This window comes from Arvicanthis niloticus, chromosome 13, assembly GCF_011762505.2.
Source record: "Arvicanthis niloticus isolate mArvNil1 chromosome 13, mArvNil1.pat.X, whole genome shotgun sequence".
Lineage (NCBI taxonomy): Eukaryota > Metazoa > Chordata > Mammalia > Rodentia > Muridae > Arvicanthis > Arvicanthis niloticus.
Window position 1 is genome coordinate 54,937,148 of NC_047670.1, and position 17,498 is coordinate 54,954,645.

The window sequence follows — 17,498 nt, forward strand, 5'->3', positions numbered from 1 at the left end:
CACTTGTAAGTTTCTTACAGAAACCACATTTTATCTTGCCAGCAACCCCATAAGATAGTGTTTTTAAATGCCTGTTTATAGATGAGGAATATCAGACTCAAGGATGTTAAATAAGTCACCAAAGGCCACATTAAGAAAAGGACAGAATTCATTCCTTGGCTGCAGTGCTGGTGTGGTTACCATTATGTCCTCTGGCTCCTTTGGATCTGGGTTTGGTGCATTTTCTGGATCTACTTTTGTTATATTTTCTTTTTAAATGTGTCTACTTCTGATTTAAGTATAATTTCCCGTTAATGCTGTTACATTGTGTCCATTTGTTTTCCAAGGCACATGCTCCCCTCCCCAACCAACTTCAAGTTTGCCTCCTACAGAAATAGGATAGCCTTCTGCCAGGTGGGGGCACTGTGACACGCTCTCGAACTCTAGGAACTGGCGATTGTGCCCAGAGCCTCCGTGGAGAGCATGGCGTCACCTGCACGCATGTATCCAAAACCACGAAAGATGACTTGATGCCTCGCGCATTTACTCCCGCAAAGAACGCTTCATGAACTTCACTAACCAAATGCGTGCCTGTGCTTCATTTTCCTGATCCACGCTGCCACCCTCGAGAGACACGGGTCCGCGGGAACAGCAAACTCATTTATCTTTGGGCATCGGTCTCCCTCATCTGCAGGGAATCGAGCTTGGATCACAGGCTCTGATGCCAACTCGGCCACCTGTTGCTGACTGATCCTGAGCCATAAGTGACCCATTTGAGCTTGGGTTCCCGTCGATCTCAGTCTAGCTCCACACCTGGGGCAGTTGGGAAGATTGCCAGAGGTGAAAGATGCCAAAATCCAAGGCTACAATTAGAAATGCGAAGCTAGGCTGTCCCCTCCCCTCTTACGCTGAAGGGAGAGAATCTAGGAGTCCCCACTCCTTCACACCTGCAGAGTCAAACCCATGGTTCAACTGGCAGCTTTAGCTCCAAGCTCTAGAGGTTGGCCTAGGCCGGTTGGATGGAAACGCCCGGGGCCACCCTTGGGACGTCTGTCTAACCCTCACCGCGCTCAGTACCCGCTTCTCTCTACAGTCAGTTAGTTTCCCTTTCTCTTTGCGATCCCCGCGGGCCGCCGTCCAGAGGAGCAGGTCTCTGCCAAGTCAGGGGACAGATAGGAGAGAAGGTGGGCAGGAGCCTTCTGGGCTTGATCGCCTAGAGACCTCCCATTCCGGGAGCTGAAGCAGGAAGAAGGTGGGGCCTGCATTCACGAGGCCCCGGAGGTCACTCGCACTTCTGGGGTCTCCCAAAGCCAGGGCCTGTACACAGGAAATGCAACCCCAGCGCCTGGGGCCCAGAGCTGAGATGGAACCAGTCTGCCCTGGCTGCAGCCGTCATAGACCCGATTCACCGACCAGGTACCGCTGCCCCAGCGCCTCCAAAATTTTTACTGCATTCTCTTCCTGCTGGCCCCCATTTTGCTACGTGCTGAGCCTCTCCTCTAGGTCCCCAACCCCCAACTCCTCCCTCGCTTTCTCCAGGATACTCTAGCTCTCACTCCCCTCGAGGGTTCCTGCTGAGCCACTTCGGTTGCATTATAGCTGCTTCTAAACTGGCCACCCTGCACCCCTCCCCACGCCGCCCATATTTCTTCCTATTGAGACTCCTCCTCAGTCTGGGGCTGTTCGTCTGTGGGTCTTCCTTCTGATCCAAGGCTGGGCTGTGCGTCAAAATTTAAAGAAAAATCCATGGAAGCAGACTTTGGACGATCGCGTTTGGAGAACTTTCGATGGATGTTCTAGATAGAATATCCCGTGCTGTTTTAAGCCAACCTCGGGGGATGCTGGGAGAAGAGGGTACCAATCTCCAAGGCGATGTGAATCACCTTTCAGAAGTAGTCCCTCCACATGCTGGCAAAGGGTGAAGAGAAGCTCCCCTAACACACCCACTTCCTGGATGGTCGTGGTGACTTCTCCAAACAACACCATTCATATCTCTTTGAGAAAAAGAAAAAGAATAGGGGCGGGGTTGACACTGGAGAGAGATAGCTAAGCAGTTAAGAACTTTTGTTGTTTCCAGCCACACTCCCAGGAAACACATAGTATGGCTCACAGCCACCTATAACTACAGCTTCTGGGGATCCAAGGCCCTCTCCTGACCCCCCAGGCTGCCAAGCATGCACATAGTAACTCATAACACGTACACACATGTATACACACCCAATGTCCAGAGATATGAGTGTATTTTAAATCTACATATAATGAGAAGAAAGTTACACCCCGAACTGCCTACTCCCTTGGGGGTGACACTCTGATATTTGTCCCCTCTACTGGTGCCTGTAATGTCGATCAAAGAATTCTTCAGTTTATAGCAAGTGTAAGGCAAAAAAGATAGACTCAGTGTCTTGCCAAGAAAGCGGAGTTTGAGTGGACAGCAAATGGAGACCACTGTCCTGTGTGCAGTCCAGCCACAATCTCGAGCCAGCATGTGTGCATGTGTGTGTGTGTGTGCGCGCGCGCGCGTGTGCATGCGTGCAGTAGAAATGCAGGATTTAATTTCAAAGCTAGTACTTTTACTGGCTGAGCTATCTCCCCGGCTCATCTTTAGAACAGATTCACCTTTCTCTGAGCAACTTTGTTCTGGCCAGCGATGGCTAGACCTCTATAGAGAGAACGACACAGAATAGTGTGTCTTCAGCCTTCAGCAGAAAGGCCCTGGCCAGCCAGCAGTCTCCAGGATTAGGGCTCCTGAAGCCAGTTATCGGCAATTATCTGTTAATAGCCTTGTCCACTTGTGGCCTTGTAACCAGTCCCAGATGTCATCAAGTCTCCTTCCAGAGTCAGAGATAAGCCTCAGATTCCATTCTTCTGACCAAGGATTGATTGAAGTCTAGCTCTTGCAGCCCTTTTATTCTAAGGACTGCTGGCTGTGAGGGATGGGTCCAACCTGGTGCCTTCCAAGGCTACTGATATCTAACCAGTTCTGAAGTAGGGGATCCAGACTCTCTCTTGGTTTTTGGTTGTTATTATATTGTAGAATTTTATTGGTGGTGGTGGTGGTAGTTTGGCTGTTTTGTTGTTGTTGGTTTTGGTTTTTACTTTTTTTGTCCCCCGCTCCACTCCACCCCACCCCCGACAAGATTTTGCTATGAAGCCCTGGCTAGCCTGGCAGGACTCAACCTTGGCATAATCCTCTCGTTTCTGCTCCTTACAGACTCTAGTGTCTTCCTCAGGTGCTCTGCACTTTATTTTCTGAGCTAGAGTCTTTCACTGAAATGAGTTGTGGATTCCAGAGAACTCGCCACTCACGAGCGCTTGGGATCTGCCTATGTGTGATTCCCCAGCTTAGGGTTATAGATTCACACCCCCCCACACTTGGCTTTTACCTCTGCCCTGAGAATCTCGGGTCTTGTGTGAAAGCACTTTACTGACCAGTCATCTCTCTGGTCTCATTTCCTTGATTTTTAAAACCTCCATCCCACGTGGAGGAGTTGAGCCTGCGAGGAGCAGCGGACAAATGCTGGCGTCTTGAACCTTTCCTTCCCTCAGGCCTTACGTGTTCTCGGTAGGCCTAGGAGGAGCAGCGTGCGGCCCAAGGAGGAAGGCACCCCTCTGGTGGCAGGATTTTTCTCTTTTCCTCTTCAGTCTTCCTGCTTGGAAAGACTCCAGAAATTGTCAAAGGTTCAGAGAGTTGGGGGTGCCTCAGGACTTCAGGGCCCTTGTTCTGCTTGAGATCACTCCAGAGCACACTCTGTAATTCCTGTTTTCTCTCTAGTGCCTGCAGAAGCCCAAAGCCTATAGAGAAGTTATCTCAAGGAGCATTCTGCTTCCATTTTAATAACCTACACTATGCCAAGGACCGAAAAGATGCCTTCTTGTGCTATGAAGTGAATAGAAAGAACGGCTGCGATTCACCTGTCCCCCTTTACCAAGGGGTCTTTAAGAAAGAGGTACAAGGTTGGGGATGTAACTCAGTTGGTGGAACGTTTACCTAACTTTCATGGGAGTCCTGGGATTGATCCCTAGTAGTACAGGAAAAAGAAGAAAAAAAAAAATACACACACACACACACACACACACACACACACACACACCAGGCATAGTGGCTCACACCTGGAATCCTAGCATTCACGAAGTGGAGACAGGAGAACGAGAAGTTCAGCGTCATCCTTGTTTATGTAGAATCTGAGGCCAGCCTGGGTTGAGTGAGGTCTTATCTCAATAAACAAACAAACAGTAAATAAATACCAAAGGCCTGCAGAAGTAGCCCCAAGGATACAGCACTTGCCACAAAAGCATGAGATCCAGAGTTTGGATCCCCAGAATCCATGGAAAAGCTAGGTGGGCCTAGAGGCTAGCTATATTTCTAACTGACGGGAGGCAGAATCTAAGAAACCTCAGAGCAAGCTGGCTCATGGGGTTAGCTGAGTTGGCAAGCTTTGGGTACCATGGGGGTCAACCTGTCTCACCGTGAAGAGTGAGCAAGACATCCAGGGTCAATCTCTAGCCCTCCACAAGCACACTCACGAGTGCACACACATGTCCCCACCATGGGCACACACACACAAAAGCTAAATAAATAGGTGACCCAGGTCCTTACAACAGGCAGAATCTAAGCTCGTTGAGAATGCAGAGGCAGGGTGTGGTGGCACACACCTCTACTCTCACTGCTCTGAAGGCAGAGGTAGGTATATCTCTGTGCGTTTGAAGCTAGCCTGGTCTACATAGCCACTTCCAGGCCAGCAGGAATACCACAGTAAAACCCTGTCTCAAAAAATAATAATGTTGGGCAGTGGTAGCCTATGCCTCCCAGCACTGGGGAAGCAGAGGCAGTCGGATTTCTGAGTTCAAGGCCAGCCTGGTCTACAGAGTGAGTTCCAGGACAACCAGGGCTACACAGAGAAACCCTGTCTTGAAAAATAAAAACAACAATAATAATGATTATTTTTATTATACAAAAAATAAAGAAAGAAAAGTAAGATGACCACTACGATGGGGGATAGCCTGAGTCCCTGCACTGATGCCCTGCCTGTTCTGGAATCTGTACTTGACTGTCTTCAAAGGCAGGGCGGGCGCTCATTGGGCATCAGCACCATATCTTGCCCTAGTACCTTCTGAGTTGGTCTAGCCTCCTCTCCCCCTGTGCACTTTAGGTTTCTTATAATATTGTGTTATGAGATAACAGGGACTATACTCCAGCCTTCCTACCCCAGTCTGTTTGGCTACCCCACCAAGCCTACCTGTCCCAGCCTGGCTAAACTCTGGTACAAGACCTCTCGGAACAGTTGTGACTTGTGGCTTTGACGAGTACCAAGCCTGCATTGACCATATGAATGTCCTAGCACATCTGAAAGGATGGGTGGGTGGAGTGAATTTTAATGATTTATTTAATCCAACATGAATAACATTATTTCACTGACCAGCCAATATAAAATTCTACTTAAATAGTCAACACACACAGAGAGACATACACACATGGTATTGAAATGAGATGTCATTCTATAGCCCAAGATAGCTTCCAACTCCTTTTAATTCCCCTGTCTCAGCCTCAGCCTCTCAACTGCTGGGATTACAGATGCGGGCTGCCATGGCCCAAGTCCTTTTCTCTTTGAAATAAAGCTGCATGAGTCAGGAGTGGTGGTGCCTGTAACCTCAGTACTCCAGAGGCTAAGACACGAAGGTCAGGAGTTCAAGGTCACCCTTAGACACAGTGAAATGGACACACAAAAAGAAATAAAACGAAAATAGCCTGTTATGGTGGCGCACACCCTAAATCCTAGCACTTGGGGAGGCAGAGGCAGGCAGATCTCTGAGTTCAAAGCCAGCCTGGCAAACAGAACAAATTCCAGGATAGGCAGGGCTACACAAAGAAACCCTGTGTTGATAAATAAATAAATAAATAAATAATAAATTTTAAAAGGAAAGGAGACGAAATGACTGTGTATTGCGCTTGCGCTGTGAATGTATCCTCAGCTGAGCCACGTTTCAAGAACTCGGTAGCTACCCTTGGTCAGTGGTTCCTTCAGGGGTCTTCTTAGCCCATGTCCTCCACAGCAGATATGGCAGACAGGTAACCAGCTGGATTCCCCAGTGGACCTGGCTTCAACAGGGCTCAGAGCCCTAGTGAGAGGTGATGCTGAGAATGTAGCCTTAGTACTAAACCCTGAGTGGTGAGGAATTCGGAAATTAACAAAGAAGATGGGGAGGGATGGAGACACCCAGTGGAGGTCCTCTCCACCCTCCACCCACAAGGCCTGCTCCTCCCTTCCCAACAAGAGTTCCCCTTTTGATCCCAGGGCCAGATGCACACTGAACTTTGCTTTATATACTGGTTCCATGAACAAGTACTGAAAGGGCTGTCCCCGAGGGAAGAGTTCAAGATCACCTGGTATATGTCCTGGAGCCCTTGCATCAAGTGTACTGATCCGGTGACCGGCTTCCTGGCCAAACACCCCAACCTGAGCCTGGCCATCTTCAGCTCCCGCCTCTACTACCCAAAGACTCCGAACTACGATAAGAAGCTTCGAAGGCTTGTTCAGGAAGGAGCCCAGGTGGCTATCATGGACCTACCAGGTGAGGGTGGGCACCAGAGACATAGGAGGGCATGTGGGTCTGCCATACAGTGAAGGGTGTGTGCCCAGGGAACCAGCCTTGAGGGACTGTGGAGACTCCTGCTGGGCCCTAACTGCCTTCTCTCTTCTTCTGATTCAGAATTTAAAAAGTGTTGGAACAAGTTTGTGTACAATGATGGCCAGCCATTCAGGCCTTGGAAGAGACTGTGTGAAAATTTTAGGTTCCAGAATTCCGATCTTCAGGAGATTCTCAGGTGAGGGGCTGTCTCATGCCTGACTACCTTCCTTCTTCTCCCTCTTCCTAGACCTTTTCTCTCTCTGGGGTGTCTTTAACCACAAGGCCCTCCCAATCCTGTAACCTGGTGTCTCCCATCTTTGAGTCCTGCTACAAGCAGTTGGTTTGTGTCTAAGCATGGAGATGGGAAGGTAGAGAAACCCCATCAAGGCAGTCTTGAGGGGCTGGAGAGATGGCTCAACAGTTAAGAGCACTGACTGTTCTTCCAGAGGACCTAAGTTCAATTCCCAGCATCCACATGGTGGCTCCCAGCTGTCTGTAACTCCTGTCTCAGGGTTGCTTCTCACATATATACATGCAGGCAAAGCACCAATGAACATTGAAATTAAAAAAAAAAAAAAAAAAAGGCAGCCAAGATGCCTAGAGGAAGGGAGGGCCGATACCCAGCAGGTGCTCTCCAGGTCCGAGAGGCTGGCAAGCAGTATTTCCTGATGCTCTCCCCTGGCTTATAGATGGTCCTTCTTGTTGGGTTTCTGTGTGCTGTGTGGACCTTCCCAGCTTCCCTCTCGCTAAACTCCCTCTTCTCATAAATCTGGTTTTGACCTTGACTGAGGAACCACCTAAGTGGCAGGCCTCCATACTGGCCCCATTCTGAGTCCTGAGGTGTAGGGGCCTTGAACTGGATAGGGAGCACAGAGTCCTTGTTCTGGTTGCCAGCACCCCAGGAGAATCCTGGCCAGACCCTGGCACCCTCTTCCATTTCCCAGACCTTGTTACATCCTCACTATCCGCCCTCCCTGTCACATGTCTGTCTTATAAAATGTCTCCCAGAAACGAGGCTCTGGGTGGGATGCCGGTGAGCCAAGGGGACTGGGGACTGAACAAAACAGAGTGGCAGGGTACCCTTATGGAGTGGAGGGTTGAAGAACGAGAGGGGTAAGAGTAGAGCTGGCTGGTAAGGTGGCTTGCTGGGTAAAGGTGCCTGTCACGCAAGCCTTGTGTCATGACTTTGGTCCTTGGAATCCACATAAAGGTGGAAGGAGAGAAACAGTTCTACAGAGTTGCCTTCTGACCTTTCACCCTTAGGCCATGGCAGGTGAATACCTACTTCATTCTCTCTCTCTCTCTCTCTCTCTCTCTCTCTCTCTCTCTCTCTAATAATAATAATAATAATAATAATAATAATAATAATAACAATGATGATGTTGATGATGGTGGTGGTTGTGATGATGATGATAAATACTTTTTGTTTTTTTAAAAGAGTAAAAGGCCAGTCCAGAGGGATAGCTAGAGAAGGCACCTTTGGCAACTGGGCAGCATGGGAGGTGAGACCAGGAGGCAGGTATTTGGGGGAAGCTCAGGAGAGAAAGATCATAGGCTGGCCATGGACAATAGCCTCTGGCTTCCCCTGCCATTTTTTATGATACCATGAGAAATAAGAGCTCAGCTTGACCCAGATGACTAAACTCTTGCCTGAGCCTCTGTTGTGGCTAGAGAGGAGCCAAGGCATCCAGAGACCAGAGGGTGAGAGGGAGGAGGAGGAGGCCTGCCAGGGACTCCTGTCCTTGTGAGAGCCAGGCCCTGAGATGACAGCTTTCACAGACTTCTTTGTATTTTTTAATCTGAGGATCCTTGGTTGGGACTTGCCAAAGCAGCCTGAAAGCTTCAGGAAGGTGAACTTGAAGTCCTTGTCCTTGTATCTCAGACTTGGCAGGCTCTGTGGGAGTCACATCTTTCCCACCCCCACCCCCAACTCCTGCTACTTTCCTGAGAACAATGAGGACCACAGAGGGGCAGCTGGAGGAGGAGGGGACACAGCCAAGCAAACCTGGCCAGCCCTCCAGCCATGTTGTTTATTTGCTGTGTGACCTGGAGAGACAATCTGAGACCTCCTCTGAGATGGCCCTCCATTCCTGTATTGTTGGGGTGGCAGATAGGGCGGAAGGTGTTGCCTTCTCCAGGGCAGGAGATGAACTCCTGTGCCCTGAACCACACCAAGTGCCAGTTAGGAGTGAGCGAGGAGGGCTCCTTCTGCCCTCCCCCTTCCCATCCAGCTCTGCACCCGTCTCTCTTTCTGGCATTTGTTTCTCCTTTCCTTGTAGTTCCCTGTTGAGACTGCATGAGATGACCTGTCTCTACCTAGACCAAGCCAGAGCATCACAGGAAGGAAAGTAAGCCTGAGACTGAGCCAGCTTAGCTTCCTTGGGCTTGTACATCACTATCAGGGTCTCAGAGACAGAGTTTACTAAGCAGGAAGTGAAGCCCCCAAACTGGAGGTCTAGGACCACCACCATGCCCAGGATATCCCATAGGATGCTCCAGTGCAGGTAGGGGCGGGGGGAGCTGGAGAGCAGAGAAGACAGGTAGGCAGGGCCCAAGGAGATTTTAAAAAGAGAAGACCAAACGTGGTGCATGCCTTTTATCCCAGCACTTGGGGGACAGTCGTATCTCTGTGAGTTTGAGGCCACCCTGGTTCACAAAGCTAGATCTAAGACTGCCAAGGCTACACAAAGACACTCTGTCTCACTTAAACAACAAAAAGTAAACAGCAGGGCCATCAACCCGGAGGAGTGGATGCGGTCACACACGGAGCCCAGTAACAAACCGGGGACTTTCCCAGGGCCACGGGTCGCCTCAGGAAAGGGGAAAAAAAAAAAAAAACCCAAATAGTGCCTCTTGTAGTGGGGGAGGTGGCCAGAACTAGCCACTTTGTATCTCCTCCCACCCCGGGTTCCTTCAGAAGACCCCACTGCTTGCCTGCTTCTGTGCTTTTTGGAGCCTGGCTTTAGTTTTTTTCATATGTATTTATAATTTTTAAGTCAGTGTACAAAATAATGGGTTTAGTTATTGTATCTTCACAGATGTCTATTGATGTAGTGCGCACACACACACACACACACACACACACACACACACACACCAGTGTCCTCTTGTTCCCTCTGCAGCTAGACCCTTCCTCACCACAAGTAGTCTCTCTCCTCCTTCCACATGTCCGCACATGCGTACATATTCGAGTGAGGAAGTGTGTGGTTGTGCACTTCTGTGTGGCTTACTCACTTGGCAGCAGGGTCTCCAAGTCCTTGCATTTGTCTGCAAAGCACACGCTTTCTGCTTCGTGGCTGAGTAAGACTCCGTTTCGTGCACAGCCCCGTGGTCTTCATCCATTCGTCTGTTGATGGACACACCTAGACTGGTCTCATAGTTTGGCTTTTGTAGATAATGAAGGTGCCTCTGTGGCGTGGTGACTTTCCTGTTTACCCTTGGGAGTGGTGTGTCTGGGTCATATGCTCTTTTAATTCTTGGTCATTTGAGACCTCCGTGCTATTCCATAGCAACTACATTAGTGTGTGTTCCTACCCACAGCAGAGGGGCTTCCTCCCATACACCCTTTCCTCCCCAGCATTTGGTGTCATTTTTTTTTTTAAGTTAATGTTTTGTTTAACTTTTTTAGACAGTGCCTCTCACCAGGTAGCCACGGCTGGCCTAGAGCTCACTATGTAGACCAGGCTGGTCTCGAGGGCTGGGACTGCAGGCACGAGCTACTCTACCATAGTTTTTGAGGCAGGCCATGAGTTAGCCACATGGGTGAGTCAGGGGGCCCCAGCACTGGGACCACAGTCCATCCCTCTATAGCGAGCTTTTTATGGGACCTAAGGGTCTACACCTGGAGCCTCATGTTTGCACAGTAAGCATTTCACCAGCTCAGTGAGGGCCCAACCCTCAGTATGGTGCCATTTCTTGTTTACTAATTGGATAGTGGGTTTTGGTGTTCAATATTTTTTCGTTTAGTTTTTTTTTTTTTTTCTTTTTTAATCTTTGACATATGAATCCCTTGCTAGATGCATGACTGGCAAAGATTCTCTCCCGCGCTATAAGGGAACCTCAACCCTTTTTTGTGCTATGTTTGTGTGTATAGGTAAGTGGGTGCCATGGAGCACAGATGGAGGAGGTCAGAGGACAACTTGTGAGAGTCGGATCTTTTCTTACATCCTGTGGGTGGGTGTGACCTTTTCCTCTAAGACACACACACACACATGCACGCACACACACCTTTTCTCTTCAAGGGCTCCAAGTTAGGAGAAAGAGCAAGGTGGAGACAAAATTCTCCAGTCCCCACGTAGTGCACCAAATGCTACATGGGGTACACACACACACTCACACACACACTCACACATACACACTCACACACACTCATAGACATACATATATACTCACACACTCACACACACACATACTCACACACATACTCACACACTCACAGACACACATATACTCACACACTCACACATACACTCTCTCTCACACACACACTCACAGACACATATACTCACACACACATGCACACTCACAGACACACATACACTCACACACATATACTCACAAACACAGTCACACACAAACACATACACACATACAAACACACACATACACATATACTCACGCATACAAATACACTCACAAACAACACATTCTCACACACACACACACACTCATAGATGCCGTTGCATACATAAAAATGAAATCTTTTTTAGAAGGACCCACCTAATGCCAAGTGTGTTGGCACAGAGCTTTTGTTTGTCTTGGTTTTTTCTTTGAGACTGCCTCTGCCTCCTAAGTGCTCGGATTAAAGGCCTGGGTGATCACCTAACTTCTGCGGTGCATACATTTGATCCTAGTATAAAGAGGATCTCCATGAGTTCAAGGCTAAGCTGATCTACATGGTGAGTTTTAGGCCAGCCAGAGCTGCACAGTGAGACCCTGCGCTTAAAAACAAAGAATATGCCTGGTGGCCAAAGCAAGGATGGGCATAAGTGGATTGTGTTCTTTTCAAAGAAAAGCATGAATCCTTGAACCGTTTACTGTTGTAATAGAGCTGGCCTGCATACCCATGTGCACTTTGGATGTTGCAGGGCCCCATCAGAGACAGCTGTTCTTGCCTGGGTTCTGGCTGCTCTTTTTGGTTCTTTATCATTCTGGGTTTAGGTTCATAAGCTTTGGCGGTTGAATACACTGAAGGATAGTTTGCTGCACCAGGTTTTTTATGCACTGCTGATACATAAAGTTCCCGTGTGTGATTGCTCCATTTACTCTTTGTTATGTGTGCGCTCATGCACGCACGCATGTGTGCGCCCCGAGGCCCCGCCCATGCTTTTATAGTTGCGGAGGGGCTTGGTCTCACATCAGTTTTTGGATTACAGAATGTTACTGTCCAGCAAGCTCTGGCAAAGATAAGAAAAGTTTGGAGACTGCAGAGAAGGTTCAGTAGTTAAAAAAGAAAAGAAAAAAAAATGCCGACTGCTCTTGAAGAGAGACCTGGGACTCATACCAGGTAGCTCATAAACGCCTGTAGCTCCAGTCTCAGGGGCTTTGACAGCCTCTTCTGGCCTCTCCTGGCACCCACACACATGTACACAAACCCGCCTCCCCCCCCACCCAGCCCCCACATCATTACAAATGAAAGCTAAAATCTTTTTTGCAAAGAAAGAAGAGCCATTTCATTGATCTAGGACAATGAAATTAACCTTAGGCAGGAAGGGGGCAATGTGGAGGCTCAAAACCCTTAGACATTAGCCTGTACTTGTCCTTTCGCATATAGAAGGCATGTGGTCCCCCCTGAAAACATGGGCTACCTTCTGGAGAACCAGGCAGGGCAGGGGTGCAGGCTGGAACGGAGACTGGCTTTTTGGTCTGATGATGGTAGGCTGGGCCCACCTGGTTTGGCCTCTTCACACTGTGAGCTAGGGAAGGACACATCCCCTCAACAAACCTCCCTGCAAAACAAACAAACAAAGGGTTCTTTGTCCCACCCCCATCCCCATACACGCACACTCTCGCGCCCGCGCACACACACACATACACCGGTCTGTCTGTAATCTTGGGAATCAGCCCTTACCCGCCTGGTATTTAAGTTGGAATGGTGCCCCTAGGTTTGACATTTATCCAATAGCTTCCCCTTCAGCGGGCCCATTTTTCCTTTTGAGAGATAAGTCAGAAGAGTTAGGACAAAAAAAGTGGCTACCCAAAATACCCCGCCTTTCTTAGGACCTTAAGAATCTCACCAAACTTTACATGTGGTGAGTTGGTTGTTTTTTTGTTTTTTTTTAATTAAAAAAAATGTTTTATATGTATACATGTCTTGTCTGTACTTACATAAGTTCACCTGCATACATTACCCATACAGGACAGAAGAAAAAGCTATCAGATCCCTTAGAACTGGGGTTACAGATGGCTGTGGGCCACCATGTGGCTGCTGGCAACCAAACCTGGGTCCTTTGCAGGAGCAGCCAGTGCTCTGAACCACTGGAACCCTTCAGGTGGCCCTCTAGTCCCAACAGGTGGTGACTTTTTGTAGATTTGAATCTTGACAGAGAAGCATGACAGCCAGAAAACAGAGGGTTCCCGCACACTTAGAGAGGGCGGGGATGAGGAAGCTGGCTCAGGGGTACGAGCATTTGCTTTGCAAGCGCCAAGAATTCCACTAGCCATATAAGAGAGCTGGGCAAATCTGCATGTGTTCATAGCCCAGCACAGGGTGTTGAAGATGGTAACACCCAGGAGCCCACTGGTCAGCCAGAGCAGACTAAATGAGGAGCTTCCAGTTCAGGGTATAAGATACCCATTGTCCCGCTCTGGCCTCTACATGGGCACACATGCATGTACCAAACAAGCCACATGTACACACAGAAAAGGGGAAGATGGAAGATGCAGAGTGGAACCATGGGAGCCAGGTCTCCTGGTCTGGAAGCACACACGGTGGCCTGGTGACAGTCATTAAAATAAAGCATCCTAGTGGCCAGTCCCATGATGGGACTATGGAATGTCACAAAGTGTCCCCTTAGAAGGTACAGGCACTGCTCTATAGCAATGTCTTACTTGATAGAAGGCTACAGGCCCAGGGCAGCCTGCATGCCTGTGAGGAAAGCTTACCAATCAGTGGAAAGTGGAGTTTTCCAGCAGAGATCACAGGATTAGGGGCTCACTGCAGAGAAGCTTCACGAAGGAGAGGCAAGAAAGAGGGAGAGCCAGAGTTAGGAGGACTGACTCCTGGAAACAGGCACAGATTCACTCTAGACGAGCTGCCCTGCCATTGCTGCCACACTCTGAGTTCAGGCGTTGGGGGACAAGAAACAGGAGAGTGTTTTGCAGTGTGTCACAGTCAGAGATGGGAGCAAGATCCATAGGACATGCAGATCCACCCACGATGAGCTGGGCCTCCTGCATCAACCAGGAAGAGAAATGAGAGACAGAAAACACTCCCCTTTCTCTTCTGAGGCCACCTTGTCCCAGGCCTTTTGGTACTACCAAAGAGTCACTTTGGCCAAGAGCCATTAGTTGCCAGGGGGAAGAAAGAGGACCTTTGACTGGAAAATCTGTTGAGGCTGGGTTACTCGTGTCCCTGAGAGCTGAGCTGTCTGCAAGAACATGTCTGCTCCTCACAAGAGCAGCCCTGGCCAGGCTCCATCAGATGGCCCTGAGTCCCAAGATTAAGAGAAAGACCCAGGAGAATCTACACTCTCACTCCCAAGGCAATGACTAGAACACAGACACCCTTAGGTTCCACTGGGGAGCGGCCCCAGCTAGAGACATCACGTGTTTCTTAGTATATATGCCACTCGACAAGGGCTTAGGATGAAGAGGCCATGTGGGGATGTGGTGACAGGCTAATGATTGACAGGTTGATGATGAAGGTGTCAGAAGTGGAGGAGGATAATTCATTAGGTTAGCTGCAGCAGGTTAGGCAGCGGGAACTGTGTACAGGCACTCTCTCAGGGGCTGCTTCTGTGGGGAGGTTCTGTGTGGGCAGTCAGGCTGTGATGTTGTGTAGCTACGTCAATTCCTGGGCCAGCAAGATGTCTGAGTAAGTAAACCTTTACTTGCTGCCAACCTGATGAGGCCCCTGGAAGAACCTGGTAGGGGACCAACCATTTCCTGCAAGCTGACCTCTGACCTCCCCATGCACAATGTGAGATTTATGCATGCATAAATGCACACTGCTCACAGACAAAATTAACAAATAGATACACAAATGTAAAGCATTTTCTAGAGTGGTTCAACATGACCATCCATCCTAAACGGCTGCCGTAGGGAGTATGGAGGCAGCATGCAGGGTGCTAGGGAGAAGTCCCTGATGCACCTGCACCCCCCCACACACACACACTTTTACTCCCCCCACCTTCCTACCCCCTCACCCTACATTAGCCCAGAGTTGACTTAAGAACAGGCTGAGCCCAGAGGTCACATTTTCTCACCTTTGTTTATCTTTTTGTTTCTTGTACAGTAGTCTGCTAAGAGACGAGGTGTTTTCCCTGCAGTTTAACAACAGCCACTGGGTCCAGCCAATCCAGCATCAGCCAGGCCAGCTTCATTACTACCGCAGGAAGTCCTACCTATGCTACCAGCTGGAGTGGTCCAATGGCCAAGAGTCACTCAAAGGCTACCTGCTAAGCAAGGTACCAGATGGGTTCTCAGAGCCAGATCAAGAGGCAGCCAGGGACTTCCCCCTGCCCCTCCAGTAACATCACGAACAACACGAAGGTCCCAACCTTCAGTTCCTCTCTCTTAACACACTGGGGCTCAGTCTTTCTTGCTTGTCCTGAATCTTTCAAGGTTGTTCCCTTGCATATAGCACATGCTTCCTGCCACGCGTGGTGGTGCACTCCATGTTTGATCATCCTCCTGGGTCTCCTTTTTTACTGCCTTGAGGAAACAATGAACTAGACACAGTGGGCTTTTCACTGCTCTCCCAGGCTGCCCGTCCTTCCTTCTCACTACAACCCGCTCTTCAGTTAAAACATCTTTGAAAACCTCTTGTTGAACTCAGTGACGGTCACCCTTCACTCCCAGCACTCGGGAGGCGTTTGAAGCCAGCTTGGTTAACATAATGAGTTCCAGGGTCACCATCCTGAAGTGAGGTCACAGCACTGGGGACCATGACTTGAAAGTACCATCTGTTTGCTGAACCCTTTTCTCTGGGCACCTCTGGGATTCTTGTCCGATTTAGAAAAGTCTGTGGTGCTTTGGGAATGAGGAGTTAGTGGTTGAATACAGAATGAGGGTTTCTCCCTGTGCTGGGCAAGACATTAAGAAATTCACAAGCCCCCGATCTCCAAGCTCACCCACAGTCTCATACTGTCTCATCCGGCTTCTGCCTTCCAACCTCTCTCTGCCTGGCCTCCCCTCAGAAAGGTAAACCGCATGCGGAAATCCTCTTCCTTGATAAGATACGGTTCATGAAGCTGAGCCAAGTGAGAATCACCTGCTACTTCACCTGGAGCCCCTGCCCGAACTGTGCCCGGCAACTGGCTGCATTCAAAAAGAATCATCCAGATATAATTCTGCGGATCTACACCTCCCGCCTGTATTTCTACTGGAGGAAGAAGTTCCAGAAGGGGTTGTGTTCTCTGTGGCGATCAGGGATCCAGGTGGACGTCATGGATCTCCCACGTAAGGAAGGATCACGGCCACCAGTGGGCAGTGGGAAGCTTGTCCAGCTTCGATAGGACAAGCCATGGCCAGGAGAATGGAAGGGAAGCTGGCCAGGAAGGGAGGATGCTAGCCCTGCTGAGGCCAAAGATTTGCCTCCACCCGACTGGGCAGTCTATGAAGCGAGTAACACCCTGAGAAGGGAAGGTAGTAGGGGAAGGCTGGGGACTCACCAGGTACCCTATTTTTTTCATTTCAGAGTTTACTGACTGCTGGACAAACTTCGTGAGCCCGCAAAGGCCATTTATTCCATGGAATAAACTGGAGAAAAACAGCTGGCGCATAAAAAGGCGGCTCCGGAAGATCAAGGAGGTGAGACACACCTTGCTGCAGGCCCCACCTCCTAGTGCAGACTCCGCCCCTTCAATCCCAGCCCCATTACAGTCCCTACCTGTTTCCTCAGAACTCTCAATCCTGGGTCCAGGCTTCTTGTTGCATGCCCCGACTGCCTCTTTCCATGTTCCTTGGGTGCCCCTTCCCTCACCCTCCCCTGAGGCCAGCCCCTCCTCTCCACACCTCTCTGTCCCCTTCTTAACTAGAACGTCCCTGTTGCCTCTCTTCCTCACACCCATTGGCGCAACCATGTTTCTTTCCCAACAGTCCTGGGGCCTGCAAGATTTGGTGAATGACTTTAAAAATTTACATCTTGGACCGCCGTTGCCTTGAACAGCAAGAAGAGATTCAAGAAGGTCTTTCGGTGATCACCGCCCAGCCCCAAGCCTAGGAAACCCGTTGCTCTCCTATTTCTTTGTTTTCCCTTTTCGTTTGTTTTTTGTTGTGTTTGCTTTGTTCTGAAGACAGGGTCTCACAGATAGCTTGCTACTCTGGAACACAATACTAGACCAAGCTGGCCTTAAACTCCATAATCCACCTGCCAGTGCCTTCTGAGAGCTGGGTTTAAGGTATGAGCCACCCATTCCCAGCCCTGAGCCACTGTTCTGGGACCCTGGGCCATCATTCCAGGCCTTTCCTTCCTCTTTCATTATCTTTTTACATTTTTTTTCCATCAATAGGTGCTTAATTTTGTACTTGAAAATTTTAAGTTGGGCCAGGCATGGTGGAGCAGTATGCCTCTAACCATAGGCAGAGGCAGGAGGATCTCCATGAGTTCCAGGCCAGCCTGATCTACATAGTGGGCTCCAGGACAGCCAGAACTACACAGAGAGACCCTGTCTCAAAAATAAAAATAAATAAATAAATAAATGGAAGAAGTAAAAGAAAGACAAGATTAA

The 17,498-nt window shown here is 49.3% G+C and overlaps 1 protein-coding gene across 3 annotated transcripts; it reads left to right on the top strand.

Annotated features, from left to right (window-relative positions):
* Positions 1-1,159: 1,159 nt before the first annotated feature.
* LOC117718458 (DNA dC->dU-editing enzyme APOBEC-3-like) lies at positions 1,160-17,498 on the top strand. 3 transcript variants are annotated; one of them, XM_076911640.1, is made up of 8 exons: positions 1,160-1,395; positions 3,752-3,926; positions 6,273-6,549; positions 6,688-6,802; positions 15,062-15,233; positions 15,966-16,227; positions 16,466-16,578; positions 16,867-17,498. In XM_076911640.1, the coding sequence occupies exons 1-8, from the start codon at positions 1,310-1,312 to the stop codon at positions 16,930-16,932; spliced, it is 1,266 nt and encodes a 421-aa protein (XP_076767755.1). In that variant the 5' UTR covers positions 1,160-1,309; the 3' UTR covers positions 16,933-17,498. The 3 variants fall into 3 exon arrangements, with proteins under 3 accessions (XP_076767755.1, XP_034371914.1, XP_076767756.1); XM_034516023.2 differs by having other exon boundaries at positions 15,065-15,233; XM_076911641.1 differs by lacking the exon at positions 3,752-3,926 and having other exon boundaries at positions 1,197-1,395.

Bases quoted from the DNA above. Each gene is read 5' to 3' on its own strand.
- LOC117718458 (XM_076911640.1), top strand. From the start codon at position 1,310: ATGCAACCCCAGCGCCTGGGGCCCAGAGCTGAGATGGAACCAGTCTGC. The intron at 6,550-6,687 runs GTGAGGGTGGGC...CTTCTGATTCAG, and splicing joins GGCTATCATGGACCTACCAG to AATTTAAAAAGTGTTGGAAC. The intron at 15,234-15,965 runs GTACCAGATGGG...GCCTCCCCTCAG, and splicing joins AAGGCTACCTGCTAAGCAAG to AAAGGTAAACCGCATGCGGA.